The sequence below is a fragment of the Centruroides vittatus genome, unplaced genomic scaffold (assembly GCF_030686945.1).
Source record: "Centruroides vittatus isolate TY-2023 unplaced genomic scaffold, ASM3068694v2 contig_18, whole genome shotgun sequence".
Taxonomy (NCBI): domain Eukaryota; kingdom Metazoa; phylum Arthropoda; class Arachnida; order Scorpiones; family Buthidae; genus Centruroides; species Centruroides vittatus.
In genome coordinates, this window is record NW_027121101.1 from 1,571,864 (window position 1) to 1,592,025 (window position 20,162).

Consider the following 20,162-nt stretch of genomic DNA (forward strand, 5'->3'; position numbering starts at 1 on the left):
ATAATTAATAATAATATAAAACTTTTTTAACGAAATCGCGCCACATACAATTTAATTTACTTCTTATGTTTAATAAAAGTTTTAAAAGAAAATTACATAACAGCCGGGAAAGTTACGCAACTCTTTGTTGAATTTTTTTTAACAGTAACGCAATTTTAATAAAAAGTTATATCTAAAAATTTTCAAACAAACTTTTTTTCTGTGTTAAAAAATACATCAGATAAAAATAGGATTAAGTTTTTTTTGTCAAGTGCATTATTTCAAAATCGCGTAAAAAGAGGGATACGTGAATTTTAAAATGAAAGTTTGTAATTTTTTTCTGTTTAATTTATATATTATAAAGCAAACAATTTTCATAAAATATTTTTGAGCTTTGGTCATCCTGTACAAAAATGGGCTTTGGTCTAATATTGACTAAATACAGTTATTTTAACATACATTTCGTCCTAAAATTTATGATAAATTAAAAAAAAAGAAAAAATAATATTCAGAGAACATTTGTATTTTCAAATTATGTAACTAAGGTAAATTTCAGTAATTATTCAATGGAAAAGAACGAATATAGTTAATTTCAGTGAGGAAAAAAAATGTTATTTTTTATTTTAAAAAATTTCATATAAGATAAATGAAAAATATTTTAAATAATTTTTCAATATACAGAGCAAATAATGTAACAGAAAATATTTTATATTTTCTATGGAGTATATATTTTGCATGCATCAAAACTCAAGGGTATAATCTGAAAAATAAACAAATTAAGTTTATTTGAAATCAGTATCTTTTCATTAAATACTTCATTCTTCTTACCTTTTTTTTTCTTTGATACTTTTTGAGCAGCTACCATTGCATTAACAACTTTCTTAAACATTTTTATGCTGTCATTAAGACAAGTTTTTTCATAATCCTGTATCTTCTGGTTTTTTACAATGTTTTCAGTTTCTGAAGTGGCAATGTTTACCCTTTTATCATAAGCATTTATTTCTTCACATAACTGACTATAACACATTTCAAAATTATCAAATTTAAAATGATTAAATTGAAGTGTTTTACTTTTTAAAATTATTAAACTTACGTAATAGTTGGAACAGAAAAGGGATCAAATTCATCAACTTTACTGATGTCAATTGGCACACACACTCTTCCAGTTTTAGGATGAACACAAAATGGAGCTTTTAACAAATGATTTACTTGTTTGGTTACATTAACATCTAATCTTGGATAACAAAGTTGAAGCATAACTTCTTCAATATAATGCTTGCATTTGTATACATTTTCCTAAAAAAGAAAAGAGCTTTATAATATAAAAATATGTAGCAAACAAATTTCAGCCTGAAATGCTTATACTTGTACCTTGGATAAATGATAAGCCACTGCATCTTTTATGTATTTCCATCTTTCCCTACTGGTGTCAAATGAATAGATCTTCTGTTCTAAAGCTGAACATAGCTTTAATTCTTAATTAAGGAAAATTATAATTTCAAAACTGAAAAGAAATAAACCTTTAAACAAAAATAAATCAGGTTTATTTAAAAATTAACATTTTCAACTTTCTTAGTCATCTTCAGGTTTGGAAACATGTTTTTATTCATATTTAATTATATATTAATACTTTGTATAATGCAATTTTAATCAATACATGTTTTTCCTTAATGTGATTTATAATTTTGAAACAGATCAAAAAGTTAAAAGTAGTTTTTATCATTAGTTTCATTCCAAATACGAAAGAATCAAACAGTAAACTTTATAAAATGAACATGGAATATAAGCAGATGCAATTTGCCATATTAGAGTCAATTATAACCTTTACTGTTTTTATTGGAGCTCTTTTTTCACAAGTAAAAGCTCTTCTATTTCATTATTTTTTACAATTTAACAAGCTCTTTTCAAGCATAACTAAATGCACTTCTGAATATAACAACGTTTGAATATGAAAGCAGTGTTTTTCAATCTTTTTTTATATGTCATGACATACTTGAACCTATAATTAAATTTCTGCAACACACTTAAATTATAAAGATTAAGAAAAAAAACAAAAAGAAGATAGTATTTTTCATAATTTATTTATTAACACAAAGCAGTTTTATTATAATTTCTATTAAATTGATAATAATTAAAATTCTTAAAAAATCTTTTTTATTTTTCAGTTTATTATAATTGATCTAAGAAAAGCAATTAACATAATTTGCATTTAAAAGTGGCATGATAATTGCCTTTAGAAACCTGCCCAATGTCCTGCTATTTCTAAGTTAAAATAATTTGAACTAAATATGGGCAATTATAGATACCTTTTTGATTTAACAAAAATTTCATTTTAAGTGAAATAATCTGGTGTGATGCACAGGGGCGCCTGTATGTTGGGGTGCTTACTCCTCTTTACGTCTCGGTTCCCTTTTCCTAATCCCCAAGAGGTCCCCAAACAACAAAATTTGTCACTTCTAGCCTATTCTACAAATATAAAAGAAACTAACAAATGATATTTTTCCATTGACCCATGTAACTTCATCGTATATTGACCAAAATCCCATTCTTTAAGACAAGATATATTACATTTATCAACAAAATATTTTTACTTCAATATTTTAAATAAAAATTAAATTTATAGTTTTAAACTTATTATAATGTATAAAAAAATCAGAATGTGTTGAATTGTATGGTTGGTGTGGATCATAAGTTCATATGGAAATGTAGAGAAGTTTGGAAATACAGAATTTGTAAGAATTTTTAATTTATTGTCGGGAAATTGTGTTTTAATTAATTTTAGTTATAATTGTACCAAGAAATGTTTTATTGTTAATTGTAGAAAGTGTCATTTAAAGGCCTGCTGAGGAGGGACGAACAAGTCCGAAACACAAGTTTAAAGTGTATGTGTTCAGGTGAACTAAATAAAAAACATTATTTTTGATCTGTAAGACTAAATATCTGCATCCATATTTTCCAGTATAATAAGTCCTGTTACACCAATTATATTGGTGTAACAGGACAGGGTTTTTAAATTGGTGTACACCAAAGTATACACCAATTTAAAAATTTTAGCAATTAAGAATGTATAAAAAGTACTAGTAAATTCCTCTATAGATAGTTTTTCATGAAACTAACTCTAGTGGCCATAGACAGCACTGCAAAGAACTGCCTACCAGACATTCTTCTGTTATAACATAGTTAATATCAAATAAAGATTCTGTTAAGGAATGATGACTCTTAGACATCAACTTCCAAGTTGATGTTCAACATCTCCCATTCTTTAAAATCTGGCCCAAAGACTGAATATGATGCTCTGCAGCACATTTGGGGTCTTGAATACACTCTGTCTGCAACTGGCCTGCTTCTAGCATTCCAATAATTCTTCCAGTCTTAAAATCATTTATGTGACTTTTTGTAGCACTATCACTGTCAGTAGCAAACTGTCCTCAATGGTTAAACTAAGAAACAATACAAGCTACTGCTGTACTTATGAAGCCTGCATACTTTGTATACACTTGTACTTTTTAATGCAACATTCAACTCTGTATATCCTGGTTATTTTTATTATTTGGAAATATCCACATAAATTTTCTGCTTTTACTTTTTGCTTTATCTTTGGATTGGACAATTATGCTTATTTTTTAGACATTAGTGTTAATACAAATTTGAATTAAATTATGAAAATGGCAATAAGTAACTACATATACTTGTACACAAAACAATTAAAAAGCAAAACTAAGGATCAATATTATGATTGTAGGTGTGAAAAGGATATTTTCATCATTACAAAGTGAAATAATCTTCTTACAGTTTTTTTCTGTGCTTAAATAATCTTGTTTATCCAAAATTAAATCTTCAAAATATTCTTCAATAATTGCTAAAGATGACCTATAAAAATAAAATTGTGAAATCTTAAATTTATAAAAAAAAATTTCTCTCTCTCCTTTTGATTAGTAATAATTTTTGAGTTTTATTACTTTTTGCCAATATCTATATAATTTAATTGTTATCTGATATGATATATATCAATATATAGCTTATATAGCTTCAATGTAATTATAATAAGTGCAAAAAGAAAACCTTGAAAGTTTTGCAATTAGTACAAAGTGTTTGCAAATCTTCATTGTATATTCATATAATAAATATTATAAGATCTTTATGAATTTAAAATTATAGTCAAATTATTAATTTTTAAAAATATTTCGTTTATAGCTATTTTTCATTCAGTTATGTTTGAAAACACTAACCAAAATCTATTCTTTTTTTTATACTAAAGAAAATATGTTCTGAATGCAAATAGAATTTACTTCTGAAAGTACACACCAATTTAAAAATTTTAGCAATTAAGAATGTATAACATAATCATTATTAGGATTTTTCTTGAATGAAAAATACTTGGTGAATTCTTCATTCACTGTATATATGTATGCATATATAGTATGTGTATGTATATTTATATTTATGAAGAGGGCCATATCACAATTTCATAATTATCTATCGCTAATAAATAAAAAAATATATTATATAAATATAGAAATGTAAAGTATCAACCTTTTACAAAAAATTCCATAAACATCACTTATGGCCTGCAGTTCTTTTGCAGAGAAATGCAGTTGTACAAGAACAGCCAAATTTGTTACATGACAAGGCTCACTGCCATACCAATGGTGTGGTGGCAATGCTGCAGCAGAAATGGGGTTCAGAGATCCTTGAGCATTCACCCTATTCACTCATCAACATGTCTCCCTGCAATTTTGACTTGTTCTGGATCTTTTATGATGTTCAATGATTCTCATCAACAGATTCCATTCATGCAGTTGAATGGTCCATACACTATCTGTGAAAACAGTTCTACTAAAAGTCTGTGGACAGTGTCTGTAAGACATTTGGCAACAGATGCTACAAATGGCCAGAGACTATGCAAAGAGCCTAAAAACTTTGTTAAGTATAAACCATTTCATATGTTTTTTATTCATTAGTGATAAATAAGTATGACATGATCTTTGTATATACACATTTTTTCTAAACAAGTTTGCCAATTTATGGATTTATCTCATATGGTGGGAAACACAATAACTTTTTATTTAACTTTGGCATTTAACATATCTTACAGATATTTCTAAAGAATGAAACAAAATAACAAAAGATATTAACATTACTTTTTTGACTTCTTTATTTTGAAGCTGCACATTTAATCAGAATAGAAATGCTATTTATAATATAAAACTAATTAAAACAATAGTTTAAAAGATGGAAAAAAATTGTTTTAAAATTTTAAACTCTTACTTTATTGATGGATGAATTCTTTCTCCGAGATAAACTTTCTTTGTCTTGTATTCACCACCCTATTAATTTAAAATTATTGATAATGTTTTTCTAATTTTGTAATTAATTCCATTTAACTTAAGAAATTTCTTAAAATAGTTTAGTTAAATTTAATTACATTTATAGAATTTAGATTTTTCTCTTTACATTTATAAATAAAAGTTATGAATAATCAAAAACTGTAAAAGCTTGTCATTCAACTTGAAAACAAACAGCAAGAATTAGGGTTTCCATCAAAAACAAAAGAACTATTATTTAATTTCAATAAAGTTATCTGTTACAAACATTAATATAGCTGATGTATCACCGGTATAATGTTAATATCTTGTCGAAATAAAATAAATAAAACAATTTTAAAATATTTGAATCATTTTAATCATTCTAACATTTTATTGATAATTTTTTTGGCTGCATCAAGAAACTGTCAATAAAAAACTCCATACCAAAACATATATAAAATTAATGGTATTAATGGTAAATGAACACACCAATTATTGATATCTAAAGTTTCTTATTAATAATATTATGTTGCTAAACTTGGGTTAAATCTGTACCATTCTTTTCTGTTTTGCAGCTATCCTAGTTCTTATCTATTGTTATTTTTTATTTGTTTATTCCATTCATCAGTAGTATGTTCTGTAGTGACATTACTGTCATATAGAGGTGTTGAGAAAAAAATGGGAAGTGTTGTCTCATCCATGTATGAGGACTAGGCAGGGTAAGCCACCTGGATCATTTCTGCTTGCGGAGCAGGCTACAATTATAATCTGACACTGAAACAAAAATTGTGAAAAATGTTTTACCTGTAAATACTTTTGGCACCTGTAACTTATCAAGTGCTTGTTTTTTGGTTTTGTATTTTACAAAAAAGTATTATTATGAGTAATAAGTAACTACACAAGCATATTTGCATTGCTGATACAGTCAACTCCATCCAATGAACAAAGCAATAATACAAATATGTCTCACTAACCTTGTATAGCTTTGCAAGTAAAAAACTCAGAACATATCACTAACATTTTTGATCCACTTTTTTAGGGTCTTCTTCAGGTCTTCTATAAATATTTTCTGGTTTTATTCTAATTTTTAAATTTCCAGTTTTCTATCTTCGGATTTATTTTTCGAATCTTTTAAAATTTAAATATTTGAAAGATGTGTGCTCGCGCTAGTTGTTATAGTGTTGCGTCATAAACTGCCTGCCATGCTCTCAATAGTTGTTTCTCTTCCTTAAAATTGATTGACAGGCCTTTGCAGTCCGTTTTAAAATATACTATCCATTTATAAATACAGTAGAGCGTCGATAAGTGGAACGTCGGTAAGTGGAATGGCCGGAAAGTGGAACGATTTTCAGTCGGACTGTGTCGTGCTGAATCGAATGTTTTTGATACTAAATTTACTTCTAAAGTATAATTTTCATGTTTTTTATATTCTTTAATATATTTATTTTGTTTGTACAAAATGCAGAAATAATTTTTAACGATACGATAGCCTCGATTATTTATTATAAAAATTTTCGTTAGGCTTAAAATCGACGAAAAGTCAACACGAAGCGACACGCAACGGAGAAAAAATTCAACAGGAAGCGATACGCAACGGAGAAAAATTCAACAGGAAGCGATACGCAACGGAGAAAAATTTGAACATCGGACAGGTTAATGTATTTTTTCGTACAAAGTCGGAAACTGGAACAAATCATTAACTGGAAGGACCCCAGTCCCCAATTGGTTCCACTTATCGACGCTCTACTGTATACATTTTAAAATAGTGAATTCATTTTTTCAGGAGGGGGATGACTTATCAGTGTGTGGGACAGCAAAAGTATGTCAACTTATCCAGTAGTGACGAGTAAACCGACCGGAGTTTTTTAACATTAATGCCTATGTAAGTCGGCTGGGACCACAGAAAACTGACTACTTATCCGATGGCGTCAAGTTATCCGGGTGATGACTTATGCAGACTCGACTGTATATATATATATATATACCGTATATTATTATATATGTATATTATATATATTCTGTATATTTCTTTATTATTATATATGCATTTTATTTGTATTCATTTGTATTATTTTTTCTTGTAAATTTATTGATTATTGTTTTTTTTATTTTTTATCATGGTTTATTTTATGAGAAGTCATTTGAAGCTTATTATTCAAAAATAATATACCATAAAATACCTTTACAACTGCCAAATATTCTACTATAACAGAACGAGCTTTAGAAGAAAGTGATTGAGCACTATCATCACAGATCCAGCAGTGAACACCTCTTCTTCCAGAATATACCCATAAGTGATGATACAATCCAAAATCATCTGTATTTGACAAAATTTAAATATGTTAAAAATATGAAAATTTTCTTCTTAAGTTTAGAACTTACCACTTAATATTTTTGATAATATCTTCATAGCTATTGTCATAAATGGCCAGCATCTTGCACATATATCAGCACCAGTGCAGCATGTTCGAACATCATCATAATCAGTCATATCAATATCAAAAACTAATTCTTTTTCCACTGCCAAAAAATTGGCTGCAGTGCGGTAGTTTTTTGGCTGCAAATTATCAAGTTTTTCTTTTTCATAAATTTCATTTTTCAAAATATTTAAGTTTGTTAATGCAAAGATTCGATAAAATTTATTCTAATTTAGATAAAACTTAAAAAATTAATAATCAAAACATGAAGCGTGCAATGCCATAACGTTGTAAATGTCATTTTTCTCTAAATACGTTTTATTTAAGAATTTAGTTCTAAATGCAATGTTTTCTGTAGCAAAAAAATATTGTGGTGATAGTGTCACTGTAAGTGGCTGTATTTTAAAACTGAATTTATGTGAAGCCATAACGTTGAAAGTGCCAAAGTGCAAGTCACATGACTTTTGGTGCTTAAAATGTTACAGCTTATTTTTAAATTACTTTGATATTGCAGAGAATTTGTAACCTAGTGAGTTTTTTTTTTTTTACCATTTTATTGTAAAATTGAAATGAATTCATTCACTAGAAAAAGTTTTTTTTACCTCTCAAGAAAAGTTTGTTTTTTGGCATTGCACACTTATAAATATGGTATTATTTTTAATAAATTAATTCTAAAATTTTATTGAAATTCAAATTTCACAGCATTCAATGTTGAACATTTTTAAATTAGAATTTTTGATTTTTAATACTCTTTATTCTATTTTCTTTTTTATATTAATAATTAAGATAACAAACTTGAAATAATTAGTTAACTTATTAATCACATAAGCACATAAGTGTTATCTTAAGGTGTTTTCATTTTTTTACTTCTTTCATAGATTACATATATATTGTAAATATTGAATAGCAGTAATAGAAAAACTAAATGGAAAGGATTGTATAATTTTTTGTTTAATGAAATATTAATAAATTCATTTTTTGGTACTTTTCTGTTAACAGGACACCAGTTGTAACTTTAATCTGATGTGCAATACCGTTGCCTGCATTGCTCCACTAAGACTATTGTGTTTAACTATTTAACCTATGCAACTACACAGGCTTCAAGTAGCCCACTTAACTGTTTGTGGAGTACTTGATGTTATATAGTTTTAGGAAGTGTGGGAGCTCGCCCCACCTGATGTTTCCGTGTTTGCTATTGCTCACACTGAAGTACACGACTACATGATGCGGAGCTTCAGTCAAGGCTCCCTATCGCTCACCTTGACGATGCAGAGCATGGAGAATAGACAGTATACTGATACATGTTAAAAATTAACCTTTGGAGGCAAATATCTGGCAAAGGGTCACATGTAAAAATATTGTTTCTTTGACATTTTTGCTTGTATAAAGGGGTCAACAATTCTGGGGGGTGCAAAACCCCTCATTCAGAGCTTGAATCTTATCCATTGCTGTATATATTGACTGGCATCCTATCAACAGAAAAGTATTTTTTTGTAAAATTTTTTTATTTCTTCATATAAATAACAAAAGTGTGCTCTTTCAATAAACATAAAAAACAAAAACTGCATTAAAATAAATTATTTGTTTTTGACAAATTATTTCTGTACAAAATTCAATTGAATTGGTTCTAAAATTATCCTTATTATTGGGTTGGCAACTAAGTGATTGTGGATTTTAAATAAAAAGGAAAATTCAAAATTTTTGCTTAAAAATATAACTTTATTCAATTAGGTATTGTCCATTTTTGTTGATGACCTTTTGCCATCTTTCAGGCAGTGTCATAATTCCATGTTCATAAAAATTCTGATTTTTGCCAGCAAAAAACTGAATTAAATGTGATTTTACATCATCAGCATCATTAAAAATTTTATTATTTAAGGAGTTCTGCATGGAACGAAATAAATGGTAATCTGAAGGTGCAAGGTCAGGGCTATATGGTGGATGTGACAACACATCCCAACCTAGTTCCAATAATTCTTGGCAAGTGACCAAAGATGTGTGGGGCTTTGCATTATCATGCTGGAAAACAACACACTTACGATTTGCCAATTCTGGCCGCTTTTCTTGAACTGCATCACTCAGTTTGGCGAGTTGTTGAACGTACACGTTTGAATTAATCGTTTGGTTTCTTGGTAAAAGTTCAAAGTACAGGAATCCTTTATAATCCCACCAGACTGACAGCATAATCTTTTTTTTGGTGTCGTCTGGGCTGGTTCATCTTGTATCACCCATGATCTTTTCCAATTAACGTTGTTATAAACTGTCCACTTTTCGTCACCAGTAATCAGTTGTTTCAGAAATGGATCAATTTTATTGCGTTTCTGAAGCGAATCCAGATGCTAATGCGTTGTGTCAAATGAATTTCCTTAAGCTGATGAGGGACCCATAAATCCAGTTTCTTGACACAGCCAAGCTGTTTTAAATTTTTTTGAATGCATGTATGCAATACATTGAGCTTCTCTGCAATCTCACGTGTTGTGCTATGACAATCTGAATCGATAATGGCCTTGATATGGATCTCATCAACTTCAACTGGACGGCTATTTTGTTGAGCATTTTTCAGTGAAAAATCACTAGAACGAAATTTGGCAAACCAATTTTGACACTGCCTTTCTTTCAAGGCTTCATTCCCATATATGGCACATAACTTCTTGTGTGCTTGTGATGTGTTCTTGCCTTTTCAGAAATAATACAATAAAATATGTCTGAAATGCACGTCTTGTTCTTTCATTTTTAAATTGGGATAAAAACGAAACTAAATAACTAATCAATACAATTCTTTTACTAAATTAAAGGTGGAAGTCCAAACAACAAGAAAACAATATAGGTTAGGCGCTTTGAACACGTTGACAAAACAAAAGGATGTGCTAAGGCCACCTATTGACAAAATCCACAATCTCTTAGTTGCCAACCAAATATTTCAGAAAAAATTAGATACGTGATTTCTTATTATCTTATCTTATTGTCATATTCTTATAATTTATTCTTGAACAAAAATTTACATATATTAATTATAATAATTTCAATACAAATGTTTTATTAATATTTGTATTCATAATCATTATGAATATAAGATTTAATGTGGAAAATAACAACAAAATTCTGTAATTTCTTTTTGTATGGAACTTCACCCTTTAAATCAACTGTTTGGTCTCATAAATAAATAAAACTTGTGAATTTCAAACTCTTTTCAATAACAGAACATACAGCCTTCCTTACAGAAAAAATATTTTTATTCTATGTATAAAAATTAATGTTGTGAGTCAACAGAGTAATCCATTATCTCACAATGTACAGTACTTAATTTAGTCCATAAAATGGATCTAAACTTGTTCAAAATGTTCAATTTTGTATGAAATTTGAGAAAATTTCTATTTTTAACCAAACATAGAAACACTTTACACTTCTGGCACACACATTACTTTGGTTCTTTGTGTTGAACCTTCCAATTTGCATCTTTGTTGGCTTTTACTCTCAATATCTGGGAAGTGAATTTAATGAACATAACTTATATCTGTACATGGGCAAGTACTTAGTTTTTACACAAGAGGTCTCTTGCTTTAATTTTTCTCTCTTTTCTATGTCTTCTAGAAGATTGTTTTCTTTTTCTGGGAATTGCTTAAATAGCAACAAACAACAATGCTTCAGCAATTTCAGAATGAAAATGAATCAAATGCATGACATTCTTTTTCAGAATTTAAAGACTCTGGAATATTTTTTTTACTGCAACCAGCTATTACAGATTGCTAATCCACAAAATGGAAAATCATACATAAAATTCATTTCTTTGATTGTATAAATATTCTATAGAGATTGTGGAAAGTTGATCAACCTTGTCAACACCATCCATGGACATATAGTTTTGAATTATTCTTATCCCGAACCTAAAGTCCAGTGTTGGAAAAATTTATTTCACAAACGTTTTTGGGATCTTCCAGAGTCCTGCTTCAGGTAAACATTGCCCTCTCTTTGACGAAATGTCAATTTAAAATAAAAATTTGAATGTTCAAAAATATCAAATCATATTGTATCGAAATATCTGCCAAGAGTGAAACAGATTTAGAAACAGCAGGCATTGGATTGTTTGTCTAAATATTATGAAAAATGGAATAAAATGCCATACGTGAGTACACCATGTGCCATAGGCCCTATAGTAACTAAATATTATAATGCCAGTTGATAAAGGGCCGGCCAAGCTGTCAACAGAGTGTGTTCCTCCTTGTAATTAATCTATGTGCTGTTTAAACTTGCTTTAAAAATTTCTAGAGCCTCCAAGAATCTAAGGTGGTCAGTGTGTTGCATCATTACCTAACCTGTCTTACAGTTTCTGCAAAATCAGATTCCAGAGACTGTAAAGAAAAATTCCAGATTCATTTGCAGGGACAGAACTAAAACAATTGTTGAAATATAATCTAAAATTAATGGTTACAAACAAACACTAAATTTGTTGGTAACCATTTATTAATCTTTGTAGTGCTTCCTTAATAATCTATAGTAGTGGTGTGCAAACTATTTTCATTTCCAACCCCTATTTTGTGTAAAATTTTGTCGTGATCCCTAGATAGACAGTAGACGTTTTTTTAATTGTCAACATAGTTAAAGTGAAATTCTTTCTGGGATTTGCACTTATGTTTCTGCCTTATTAGAGGTCTGAATAAAACACAATTTATAAAACAATGGTTTTATAAATTGCACATGGGTGTAATGAAGAAGAGCCTTTTATTTTTTATTGTTAAATAAATTTCTTTGAATTTGGCAACCCACAGTTTGCACACCACTGATCTATAGTATCATTTTTAATACCAGATTCTTTTTACAAAAAAGAGCATTTTGATTACCCATTTTGATGGTTTATTTTTGACATATTGCTTGACATTCAATTTTCCTTTATATAGTATAATTTGTACATCAATGCAAAGACATTCTTCTAAATCAAATTACCTGACCTGGAAAAAAGCAATCCATAATTAGCCTAACTTTTCCAAAATCCAACATTTTCTGAGTTATTTTCAGTAACATTGTTGACAAGATAAAGGTTGGTTTGCAACCTGGAAGATCTATTGAAAGAAATGTTATCAGCAATGCTGGATATTCTGGTGCTCTTTTGCCAATACATTCAGTATTGTGGAAACTTCAGGATTCCCATCATAATATGAACTGCAAAGAGTTTCTTTACTTCACATTCCAAAGTGTTCAATTTCAAGCCATTTGTCTGCATTGCATATTCACTTGTTCTGTTTGCAATCAGTTCAAAAAACTCATCATTGTAGTATGAACAAAGCAGTAAAAAGAGAGTAGATAGCTCTAAAGAATCTGAAACTTCTGTGGTTTCCTCTTGTCTAAAAGTTTTCCTTTTCCACTGAAAATCAAATCAATCTTGGCTTTTTTCATAACATTTTTTACATTACATTTTATACACTATGGTACAAGCAAGTAAAGCATCCTCATCTGATGAACCATTTGAGCTTTTGGATTCATCAATATTAGCAGGAGATGGAACAGAAAATTTGCAGTCATCATCAAAATGTTCTCCTTCATAATATGAAATATCACCATTTTCCAAACTATTCAATAATGCTTCTACATCTTTATCCTTGAGATACCCTTTTCATTCCTAATCACACTTTTCTGGAACTACCTATTAAAAGAAGAAATTAAAAATAACAATATGATGCTTTTTAAAATGAAAATGAAATCTACTTTCTTACAAAACAAAATAAATTGTAAATAAAAACTAAGTCTATCTCTCTTGAATCATAAAGTATTAAAAAATCCAGCAACAAATTGCATAACTTTCCTGGCAAAACTGAACAAGTTATGCAACTTGTTGCTGGATTCTTTTATGTTAAAATTGTGTGTGGCACCATCTGTTATGAAATTTAATTAAAACATAATTTTTATATTATTAATTATTATAAAAAAGCAAAAGGCTAATTTCGAAGGCAAAGACGAGTTTTAAAAAACTAAATGCCAATAACAAATAAAATTTTCATTAAGTCCAACCTATCTGAGATATGACACAACACCCTCCCTCTCTTCATCCCCTCAAACTTTAACCACCAAAATTCAATATCAGTGCCCCTTATATACAAGTTACTGTGCCAAATTTCATTTCTTACTCTTTATCCTTTCCTGAGATATTAAACAAAATAGACGGCAACAAGCACACATGCATCGTGGAATTTTTATCCCTCCTTTTTTACTTTTTTCTGGGTTCAGGTTTCAAAATATGGAGATTTGCAAAACACCCAGATGGTATTTTGCAAATCTCAATTCTAATATTTTCTTGTGATATATAGAGTGACTCAAAAAAGTCTGAATATAGCAGTTAATAATTTTTAAAATGTCTCACAAAACTTTGTTATTATTTGTTACTTCCATGTTTTTTGTTTAATAGATTGCTAGATATATTGTTTATGAATATATAAACTTTTTAAAACAATGAGCATTTTATATAAACATGATAAACATAAAATAAATTTGCTTATAAAATGCATGCCAAAAAAGTCTGCATACAAGTATTCTTTTTCAAACTCACACCATAAAATACCTCCAAAAGTTCAAATTTATCCATTACTAGTTGTTATGTGTTACAAATTAGGTCATTTATGTAACTGTTTCTTGTTTTTGTTAAAATTACAATGTCATGTAAAGAAAATATGGATACTTTGAAATCTGGATGTGAATTGTCACTAAATATGTATCAATTAATAATTAAACTTTGTAATGAAGAAAAAACACTGATAATAAATGTTATTAGAAAAGTCCATTCCAACATTTGAAAGGTAACTGATAACTTTAAAGCAACAAGCAATCTACTCTCAAAGTCTAGACCAGGAAGAACAAAAATATTCACACTTTGTTGCCACATCTGAAAATAAAAAGGTTAGTACAGAAACAATACACAATGTTTTAAAAAAGGGCAAATTATCATGAATGCACTGTCAGACAGAAACCATTGATTTCTAAAATCAATAGAAAGAAGTGTTTAGAATTTGCATGTGAATATGAGGGGAAGTTGAAAAAGTTTTGAAAGTGTGTGTTATTTAGTGGTGAAAGTAAACTTAACCTCATAGAACACTTGTGGGATTTATCAGAATGATGAATACAAAACCATAATATTACATCTAAAGCTACACTAAATGCTGCCTTGCAAGAATAATGATATAAAATAAGAGAAGATACTTCAAAACTAGTTTCATCAATGAGAAAATATTTAGACAAAAAGCATTTGCTCCAAAATACTAGCATGAATTTGGTTAAGTTTATTCAAAACAGTTTGTATTCGTATGCAGACCTTTTTGTTTTAATTCTTCTTTATCTTGTTAATATTGTTATTCATTACCTTATGTATAGTGTTAGTTGCTTTTTACTTTCTTATTATGTATGTAGTGCATGTATAGACAATGTTCTGAAACATGTTTTTGCATCTTAAAAGGACATTTCATGACTTTATTAACCACTCTATATAACAGCTAGAAAAGTAAAAAGTACATCACAATGTTTGGAAAAATATTTTATGCAAATATCAGCTATTATTGTATTAATAACTACCTAACTAAATATAATCCCGGTACAACCTAATTATATCAATTAAAATTGCTGAAATATGTTTTAATGACAGAAACAGAAAAATCTGCTTGACTTACATGGAAAATTCCTAGCAAGTTCTTCCAAACCAACATTTTCTTGATATCAGATGACACAATTGGGCCTAAGAAAAGTTTTCTACTAGAAACAACAAACAGTGACAAAATAAATGATGTTCCGCCCAAACCAATTTATTACAAAGCAACTCAAAGTTGTGTAACAAATATAGTATACTGTGAATCAAAGGGTTAACAAAATTTGATAAAATCCAAAATGTACAATTTTAAGTTTTCATAAATTGTTTTTAAATTATATTTACATTATCATGTTTTAAAAGTATAGAATTTACAAATAAATGATTCTTTCAATGCACTAACAAATGTCATACAATATACTTTTTACAATTAAACAGTACATAATTTTATTGATGTAAGGCAAAACACAATTTACATTTAAAATATGATTACTTAGCTGATGAGGGCCATTAACACCAGGGGCCTAAATGCATTTCAAGAGGGTACCATAATAGTTGAAGGCAAAATATGAATAGATTAGCATTAAAAGTACTCAAACAGTGAGGCAAAATAAAGGGAATTTATTCATATTTTCAATCTAGTAAATGTAGACATATAAAGTTTCAATTTACACTTTCCTTTGGGGCACAAAAAGCAATTTTAAATATAAGAAAACTATTTTACCACTTAGATAACAAGTACTATTGAATTTAAAATACCATTATAATGAATGTGCACACGTTCTCAAAGCAACAGAGCTGTTACATTTGTTTATCCAATGTTGCCACCTAGCCAGCAAATATAATAATACAAGAATTATCAAAAATTTAGCACCTTTTGTCAGATTTAAATCTAAGTGGTTATGATTTAACTGCACAATTAGTTGAAAAGTACGGACATTTTGTTTATTTTTTCTAAGTATGGCACAGACATGGACAGAGCCTTTAAAGTATGGACTGTCCATATTAAATATGGAAATATGGTAACCGTAATATAAGGCAATAATAGTTTCAATTGTATGATAATCCTTCAATAAAATTATGTACTGTGTAATTGTAAAAAGCATATTGTATTATATATAAAAAGAGATTAAAGGCTAATTGATATACTAACAAATGTTGATACTTATTACTATAATAAATTAATTTATGAATATTGAATTGAACAGTTTTGTGTTTTTTTCTAAACAGTTCATGTTTAGAAAAAAACAAAACCACTATACACATTTGAATTAATGTGAAATTTCACTATGAGCTATAATAAAAATATTTTTAATGTTGAGAAGTCAACAAAACAAAAATATTTACAAAATATAATTTTAAATACAGTGTTTTATTATTAAAGACTTCAGGGTAAGAATATGTTAACTCATTTATAAATTTTCTGGGAAAATTACTCTAAAGTTCCAAATTTGCCCTGTATTTAGGGCAGGACAAGACTGATTAATTATATTAGAGATTTACAGACCAGTATAGAAATTATGGGTCCTGAATCTGGAAATCATATGCAATGTAGAAATTCAACATGTTACTGTTAAGCCATGGTCACACCTTGCGACTTCCAGCCATGCAGGCAACTGCAACCACGACAGCTGTTCTTGTTAACTATAGTAAACCCCTTCGAAAACCAGCGCGACTGCAACCATGACTAGAAACAAAAAGTTTGTTCTACTCATGCCCAGTGGTGATATTCAGCAGGTTCGGCCAAACCTGTTGATAAAATTTTCAGTTTCCCGAGCCTTGTTAAACACATGTAACATTTCTCAGTGGTTTTGTTTCTTTTAAAAAATATATTAAAATATACGTATTATACTCTGTAACACTACTAAACTAGAGCCTTATACCCTGTTCGCTCCAAGCATTTCAATCTAGATTGTGAGCAAGGTCGGGGGACTATGCCTTGGTGCAATCTCTCTCGACCGTTTCAATCTCGACTGAAATGAGGTTTAATCGTGATCAATTCAAGAGAGTTCTTGAAACTAGATCCAGTCATAAGAGAGATCCCACAATCTCACACACGCGAGATAATACAAGATGGCTGTGGAACACGTGTCGGGTTATGGACAGCGAAATAAAAAGGATATTGCATTTTGAGAAATGATGACATCTGTCTATTATCAGCAGTGCCATTCGGGGTGAAAAATTACTCTGCCTAAAAAAACAAAAACAAAAACAAAAGGTCAACAGCACTAATATACTATTGTTACCTGGTCTTCGCCCAGGGCCCCTTACGTTCCAAATACGCCACTGATTATTAGATATATCCCAAGAAAAGGTATTGTATTTATTTCTAGCCAAAACTTCCATTTTGTTTGTCGGTGATTGTTAGGGAAAAATTTTCTGCTAGCGAACCCTTTGTTAAATATTTCGAATATCATCGCTGCTCATGACGATTACAAGTGCACATCCAATCAGCAAACACCTTTGCGCCACATCATATGGTAGCAACATTGAAAATGCTCTTACTTTCCGTCATCATCATGACAGAAAGTAAGAGCATTGATACTTTTACAGAATTGCAATTGATTGAGCTTATTTGGGCTCACAAATACTTGTGGGATTTTAATTCTTCATTTTATCGAAGATTTTATCTCTTTGTGTATACTTGCCAACTCTACCAAAATGATTGCCTTTTTTCTTTTATTCATTGCAGAAAAGGAACTGCTTGCCATTTTAATAAGCGGTTAAAATTTTGTAAGTACTCTAAAATAGAACGTAAACTGTTAGTAAACTCACGAAAGTAGTCAAAAACAAGTTGCCATAATTTTATTGGTTTATTACAGGGTCATATGTTTCCAAGTCGCAATGCCAGCAAACAATGCGTGATCACAAGAAGATGCGCGCGACTTGCACTTGTTGCAGTTGCGATCACTTGCGCGGCTAGAAATTGCACAGTGTGACCACAGCTTTAACCAAATTAACCCACTCTTGCCCCAAGATCTTCAATTATTACAAGCTTATGATACATAGAATATTTTTAAAGCTATTTATATGCTCTATGTCATATAACAGCATATATAAATAAGTCTAATTACACATACCTCAGAAGAATAAATGGCTCCAATATCAATTTTGTATGGATTTTTCGATTTAATTTCCTTCTCTAACTGTTCTTGATCTTTAAATGATTGAAAACGTAAATACACATCATCTTTAAGAGTAAAAGAGAACTCCCTATTTGGAAATAGAGTAACTATAACGAAATAAAACATTTTTCTGTAAGGTACAAACAAAAAAATTGAATGAATAAATTATTTAAATAAAATAAACGTACTATTTTTATGGCAAACCCATTTATAGAATAGATCATAAGGGAAAAGACGACAATAATATACTGGAAGTAATTCGGGAAGAAGACTAATGTCATAAGTCGTATTTTCTTTCGCGTCGTCCCTTTTTAATGCCATTTTTAAAATAAACACTTCGTTACTTTCCTACTCGACACGAGACAAGTTCTATTCTTTCTTTCCTCTATTCACATGGAGCATGCTACGTGACAAGTTTCCCGCCAATATTTTTAATAATAATATTTAAAAATTAGTCAGTTTCTTCGCCAAATAATAGCCCAATTATTAATTGTTCAAAAAATATTTTTTAAATACAAATAATATTCTTTGCAGATGAAATTAAAAGTTTACCTAATTTTAAAAGATTAATATGCATAAAAATACTTTTTTTTAACTCTCCACCCTGTGGGCACTAAGAGAGCCGCTTTTTAGCAACCACATTATGGGTTCGGCCAGGCCCAAAATGAAGCGGCCCGGTGGTTAGGAACGAGCTGGAAAAGCTCAGCCACAGGAATCTATAATCTCATTATAGTCTGGCCGAACCTGAGACGAAAAATATTTTTTTTCTTTTGCTCTTTCCACCTTATAGGCACTATGAGGATCTTTTTAAAACATAATCTTTATGGGTTAGTCAGATCCACAATTGGGCAGCCGGATGGTGAGGAACGGAAGCATGACGCATCTAAAACAAACCACTTGTGAAAAAATCCTGGGATTTTCCGCCCGGATTCAATCCTTGGTCTCCAGAGTCGCGGGGTGACGCCTTAGCCGCTACGACCATCCATTTACTGACTAACTTTATAGTAACAGATTAAATAACTTCCCACAGAATAGATAGAAAAGCAGAGATCTTCGATGTGCTGCCCCAACGGCATCGTTCGATATTATTCACTTTGTTTTTATCTTCGTGTTGTTTTCAGTACGTTATTTTAATACACTCCGCAAAAGTGAAATCACGACACCACGAAGAAATGCGCGTAGTACATGCACGTTGCAAGACCGATAGCGGTGAGAGACACATGCAAATGATTTAAAAAACAAAGATATGCAACAAAGACTTGTTTGTTCAGTAACAAATATGGCCTCGACGAGAGGCTATACATGCTGCGATACATACGGCGAGACACACTATCAATGAGGCAATTAACCAATCAGCGACCGGCTTTTTTTTTTTTTTTTTTTAAAGCTCTTTCCACCCTGTGGGCACTAAGAGGGCCTCTTTTAGTAGGCCCATTATGGGTTCGGCCAGGCCCACAATGGGGCGACCGGGTGGTGAGGGACGGGGCCCGACATATCCGAACGGACCACCCCCCGAAAAATTCCTGGGGATTATTCGACCCGTTCGGATTTGATCCTGGGTCCCCCAGAGCGGTAGGCTGCCACCTTGACCGCTCGGCCATCCGGCCGTCCAGCGACCGGCTTGTGAGAGACGAGAGACCAGAGACGGTGACCAGAATACGGCCCATGGAACATAGCGTTCTCCGGGATACCGCCATACCGGTCCACAGCCGTCATTCCTTCGCAGAGAGAAACGGGATTCCGTAAACAAAACCCGATTTTGCCATTAATT

At 30.3% G+C, this 20,162-nt stretch overlaps 1 protein-coding gene across 1 annotated transcript; it reads right to left on the reverse strand.

The window, feature by feature from the left end:
- Window positions 1–569: 569 nt before the first annotated feature.
- Prim1 (DNA primase small subunit) lies at window positions 570–18,759 on the reverse strand. Its single transcript, XM_067263676.1, has 10 exons — window positions 18,580–18,759; window positions 18,347–18,498; window positions 7,668–7,842; window positions 7,466–7,602; window positions 5,248–5,306; window positions 3,770–3,849; window positions 1,351–1,436; window positions 1,073–1,275; window positions 808–995; window positions 570–739 (listed from the first exon to the last, which is right to left on the reverse strand). Exons 1-10 carry the CDS (start codon window positions 18,710–18,712, stop codon window positions 720–722), a joined length of 1,233 nt encoding a protein of 410 aa, XP_067119777.1. The 5' UTR covers window positions 18,713–18,759; the 3' UTR covers window positions 570–719.
- Between the last annotated feature and the right edge of the window lie 1,403 nt (window positions 18,760–20,162).

What these genes read in the sequence shown, in the direction of transcription:
- Prim1 (XM_067263676.1), bottom strand. Translation starts at nt 18,712, where the DNA reads ATGGCATTAAAAAGGGACGACGCGAAAGAAAATACGACTTATGACATT. An exon ending in TTTTCTGTTCCAACTATTAC is followed by an intron (nt 996 to 1,072) that starts GTAAGTTTAATA and finishes AATGTGTTATAG; the next exon opens with TCAGTTATGTGAAGAAATAA. An exon ending in AGTATCAAAGAAAAAAAAAG is followed by an intron (nt 740 to 807) that starts GTAAGAAGAATG and finishes TTTATTTTTCAG; the next exon opens with ATTATACCCTTGAGTTTTGA.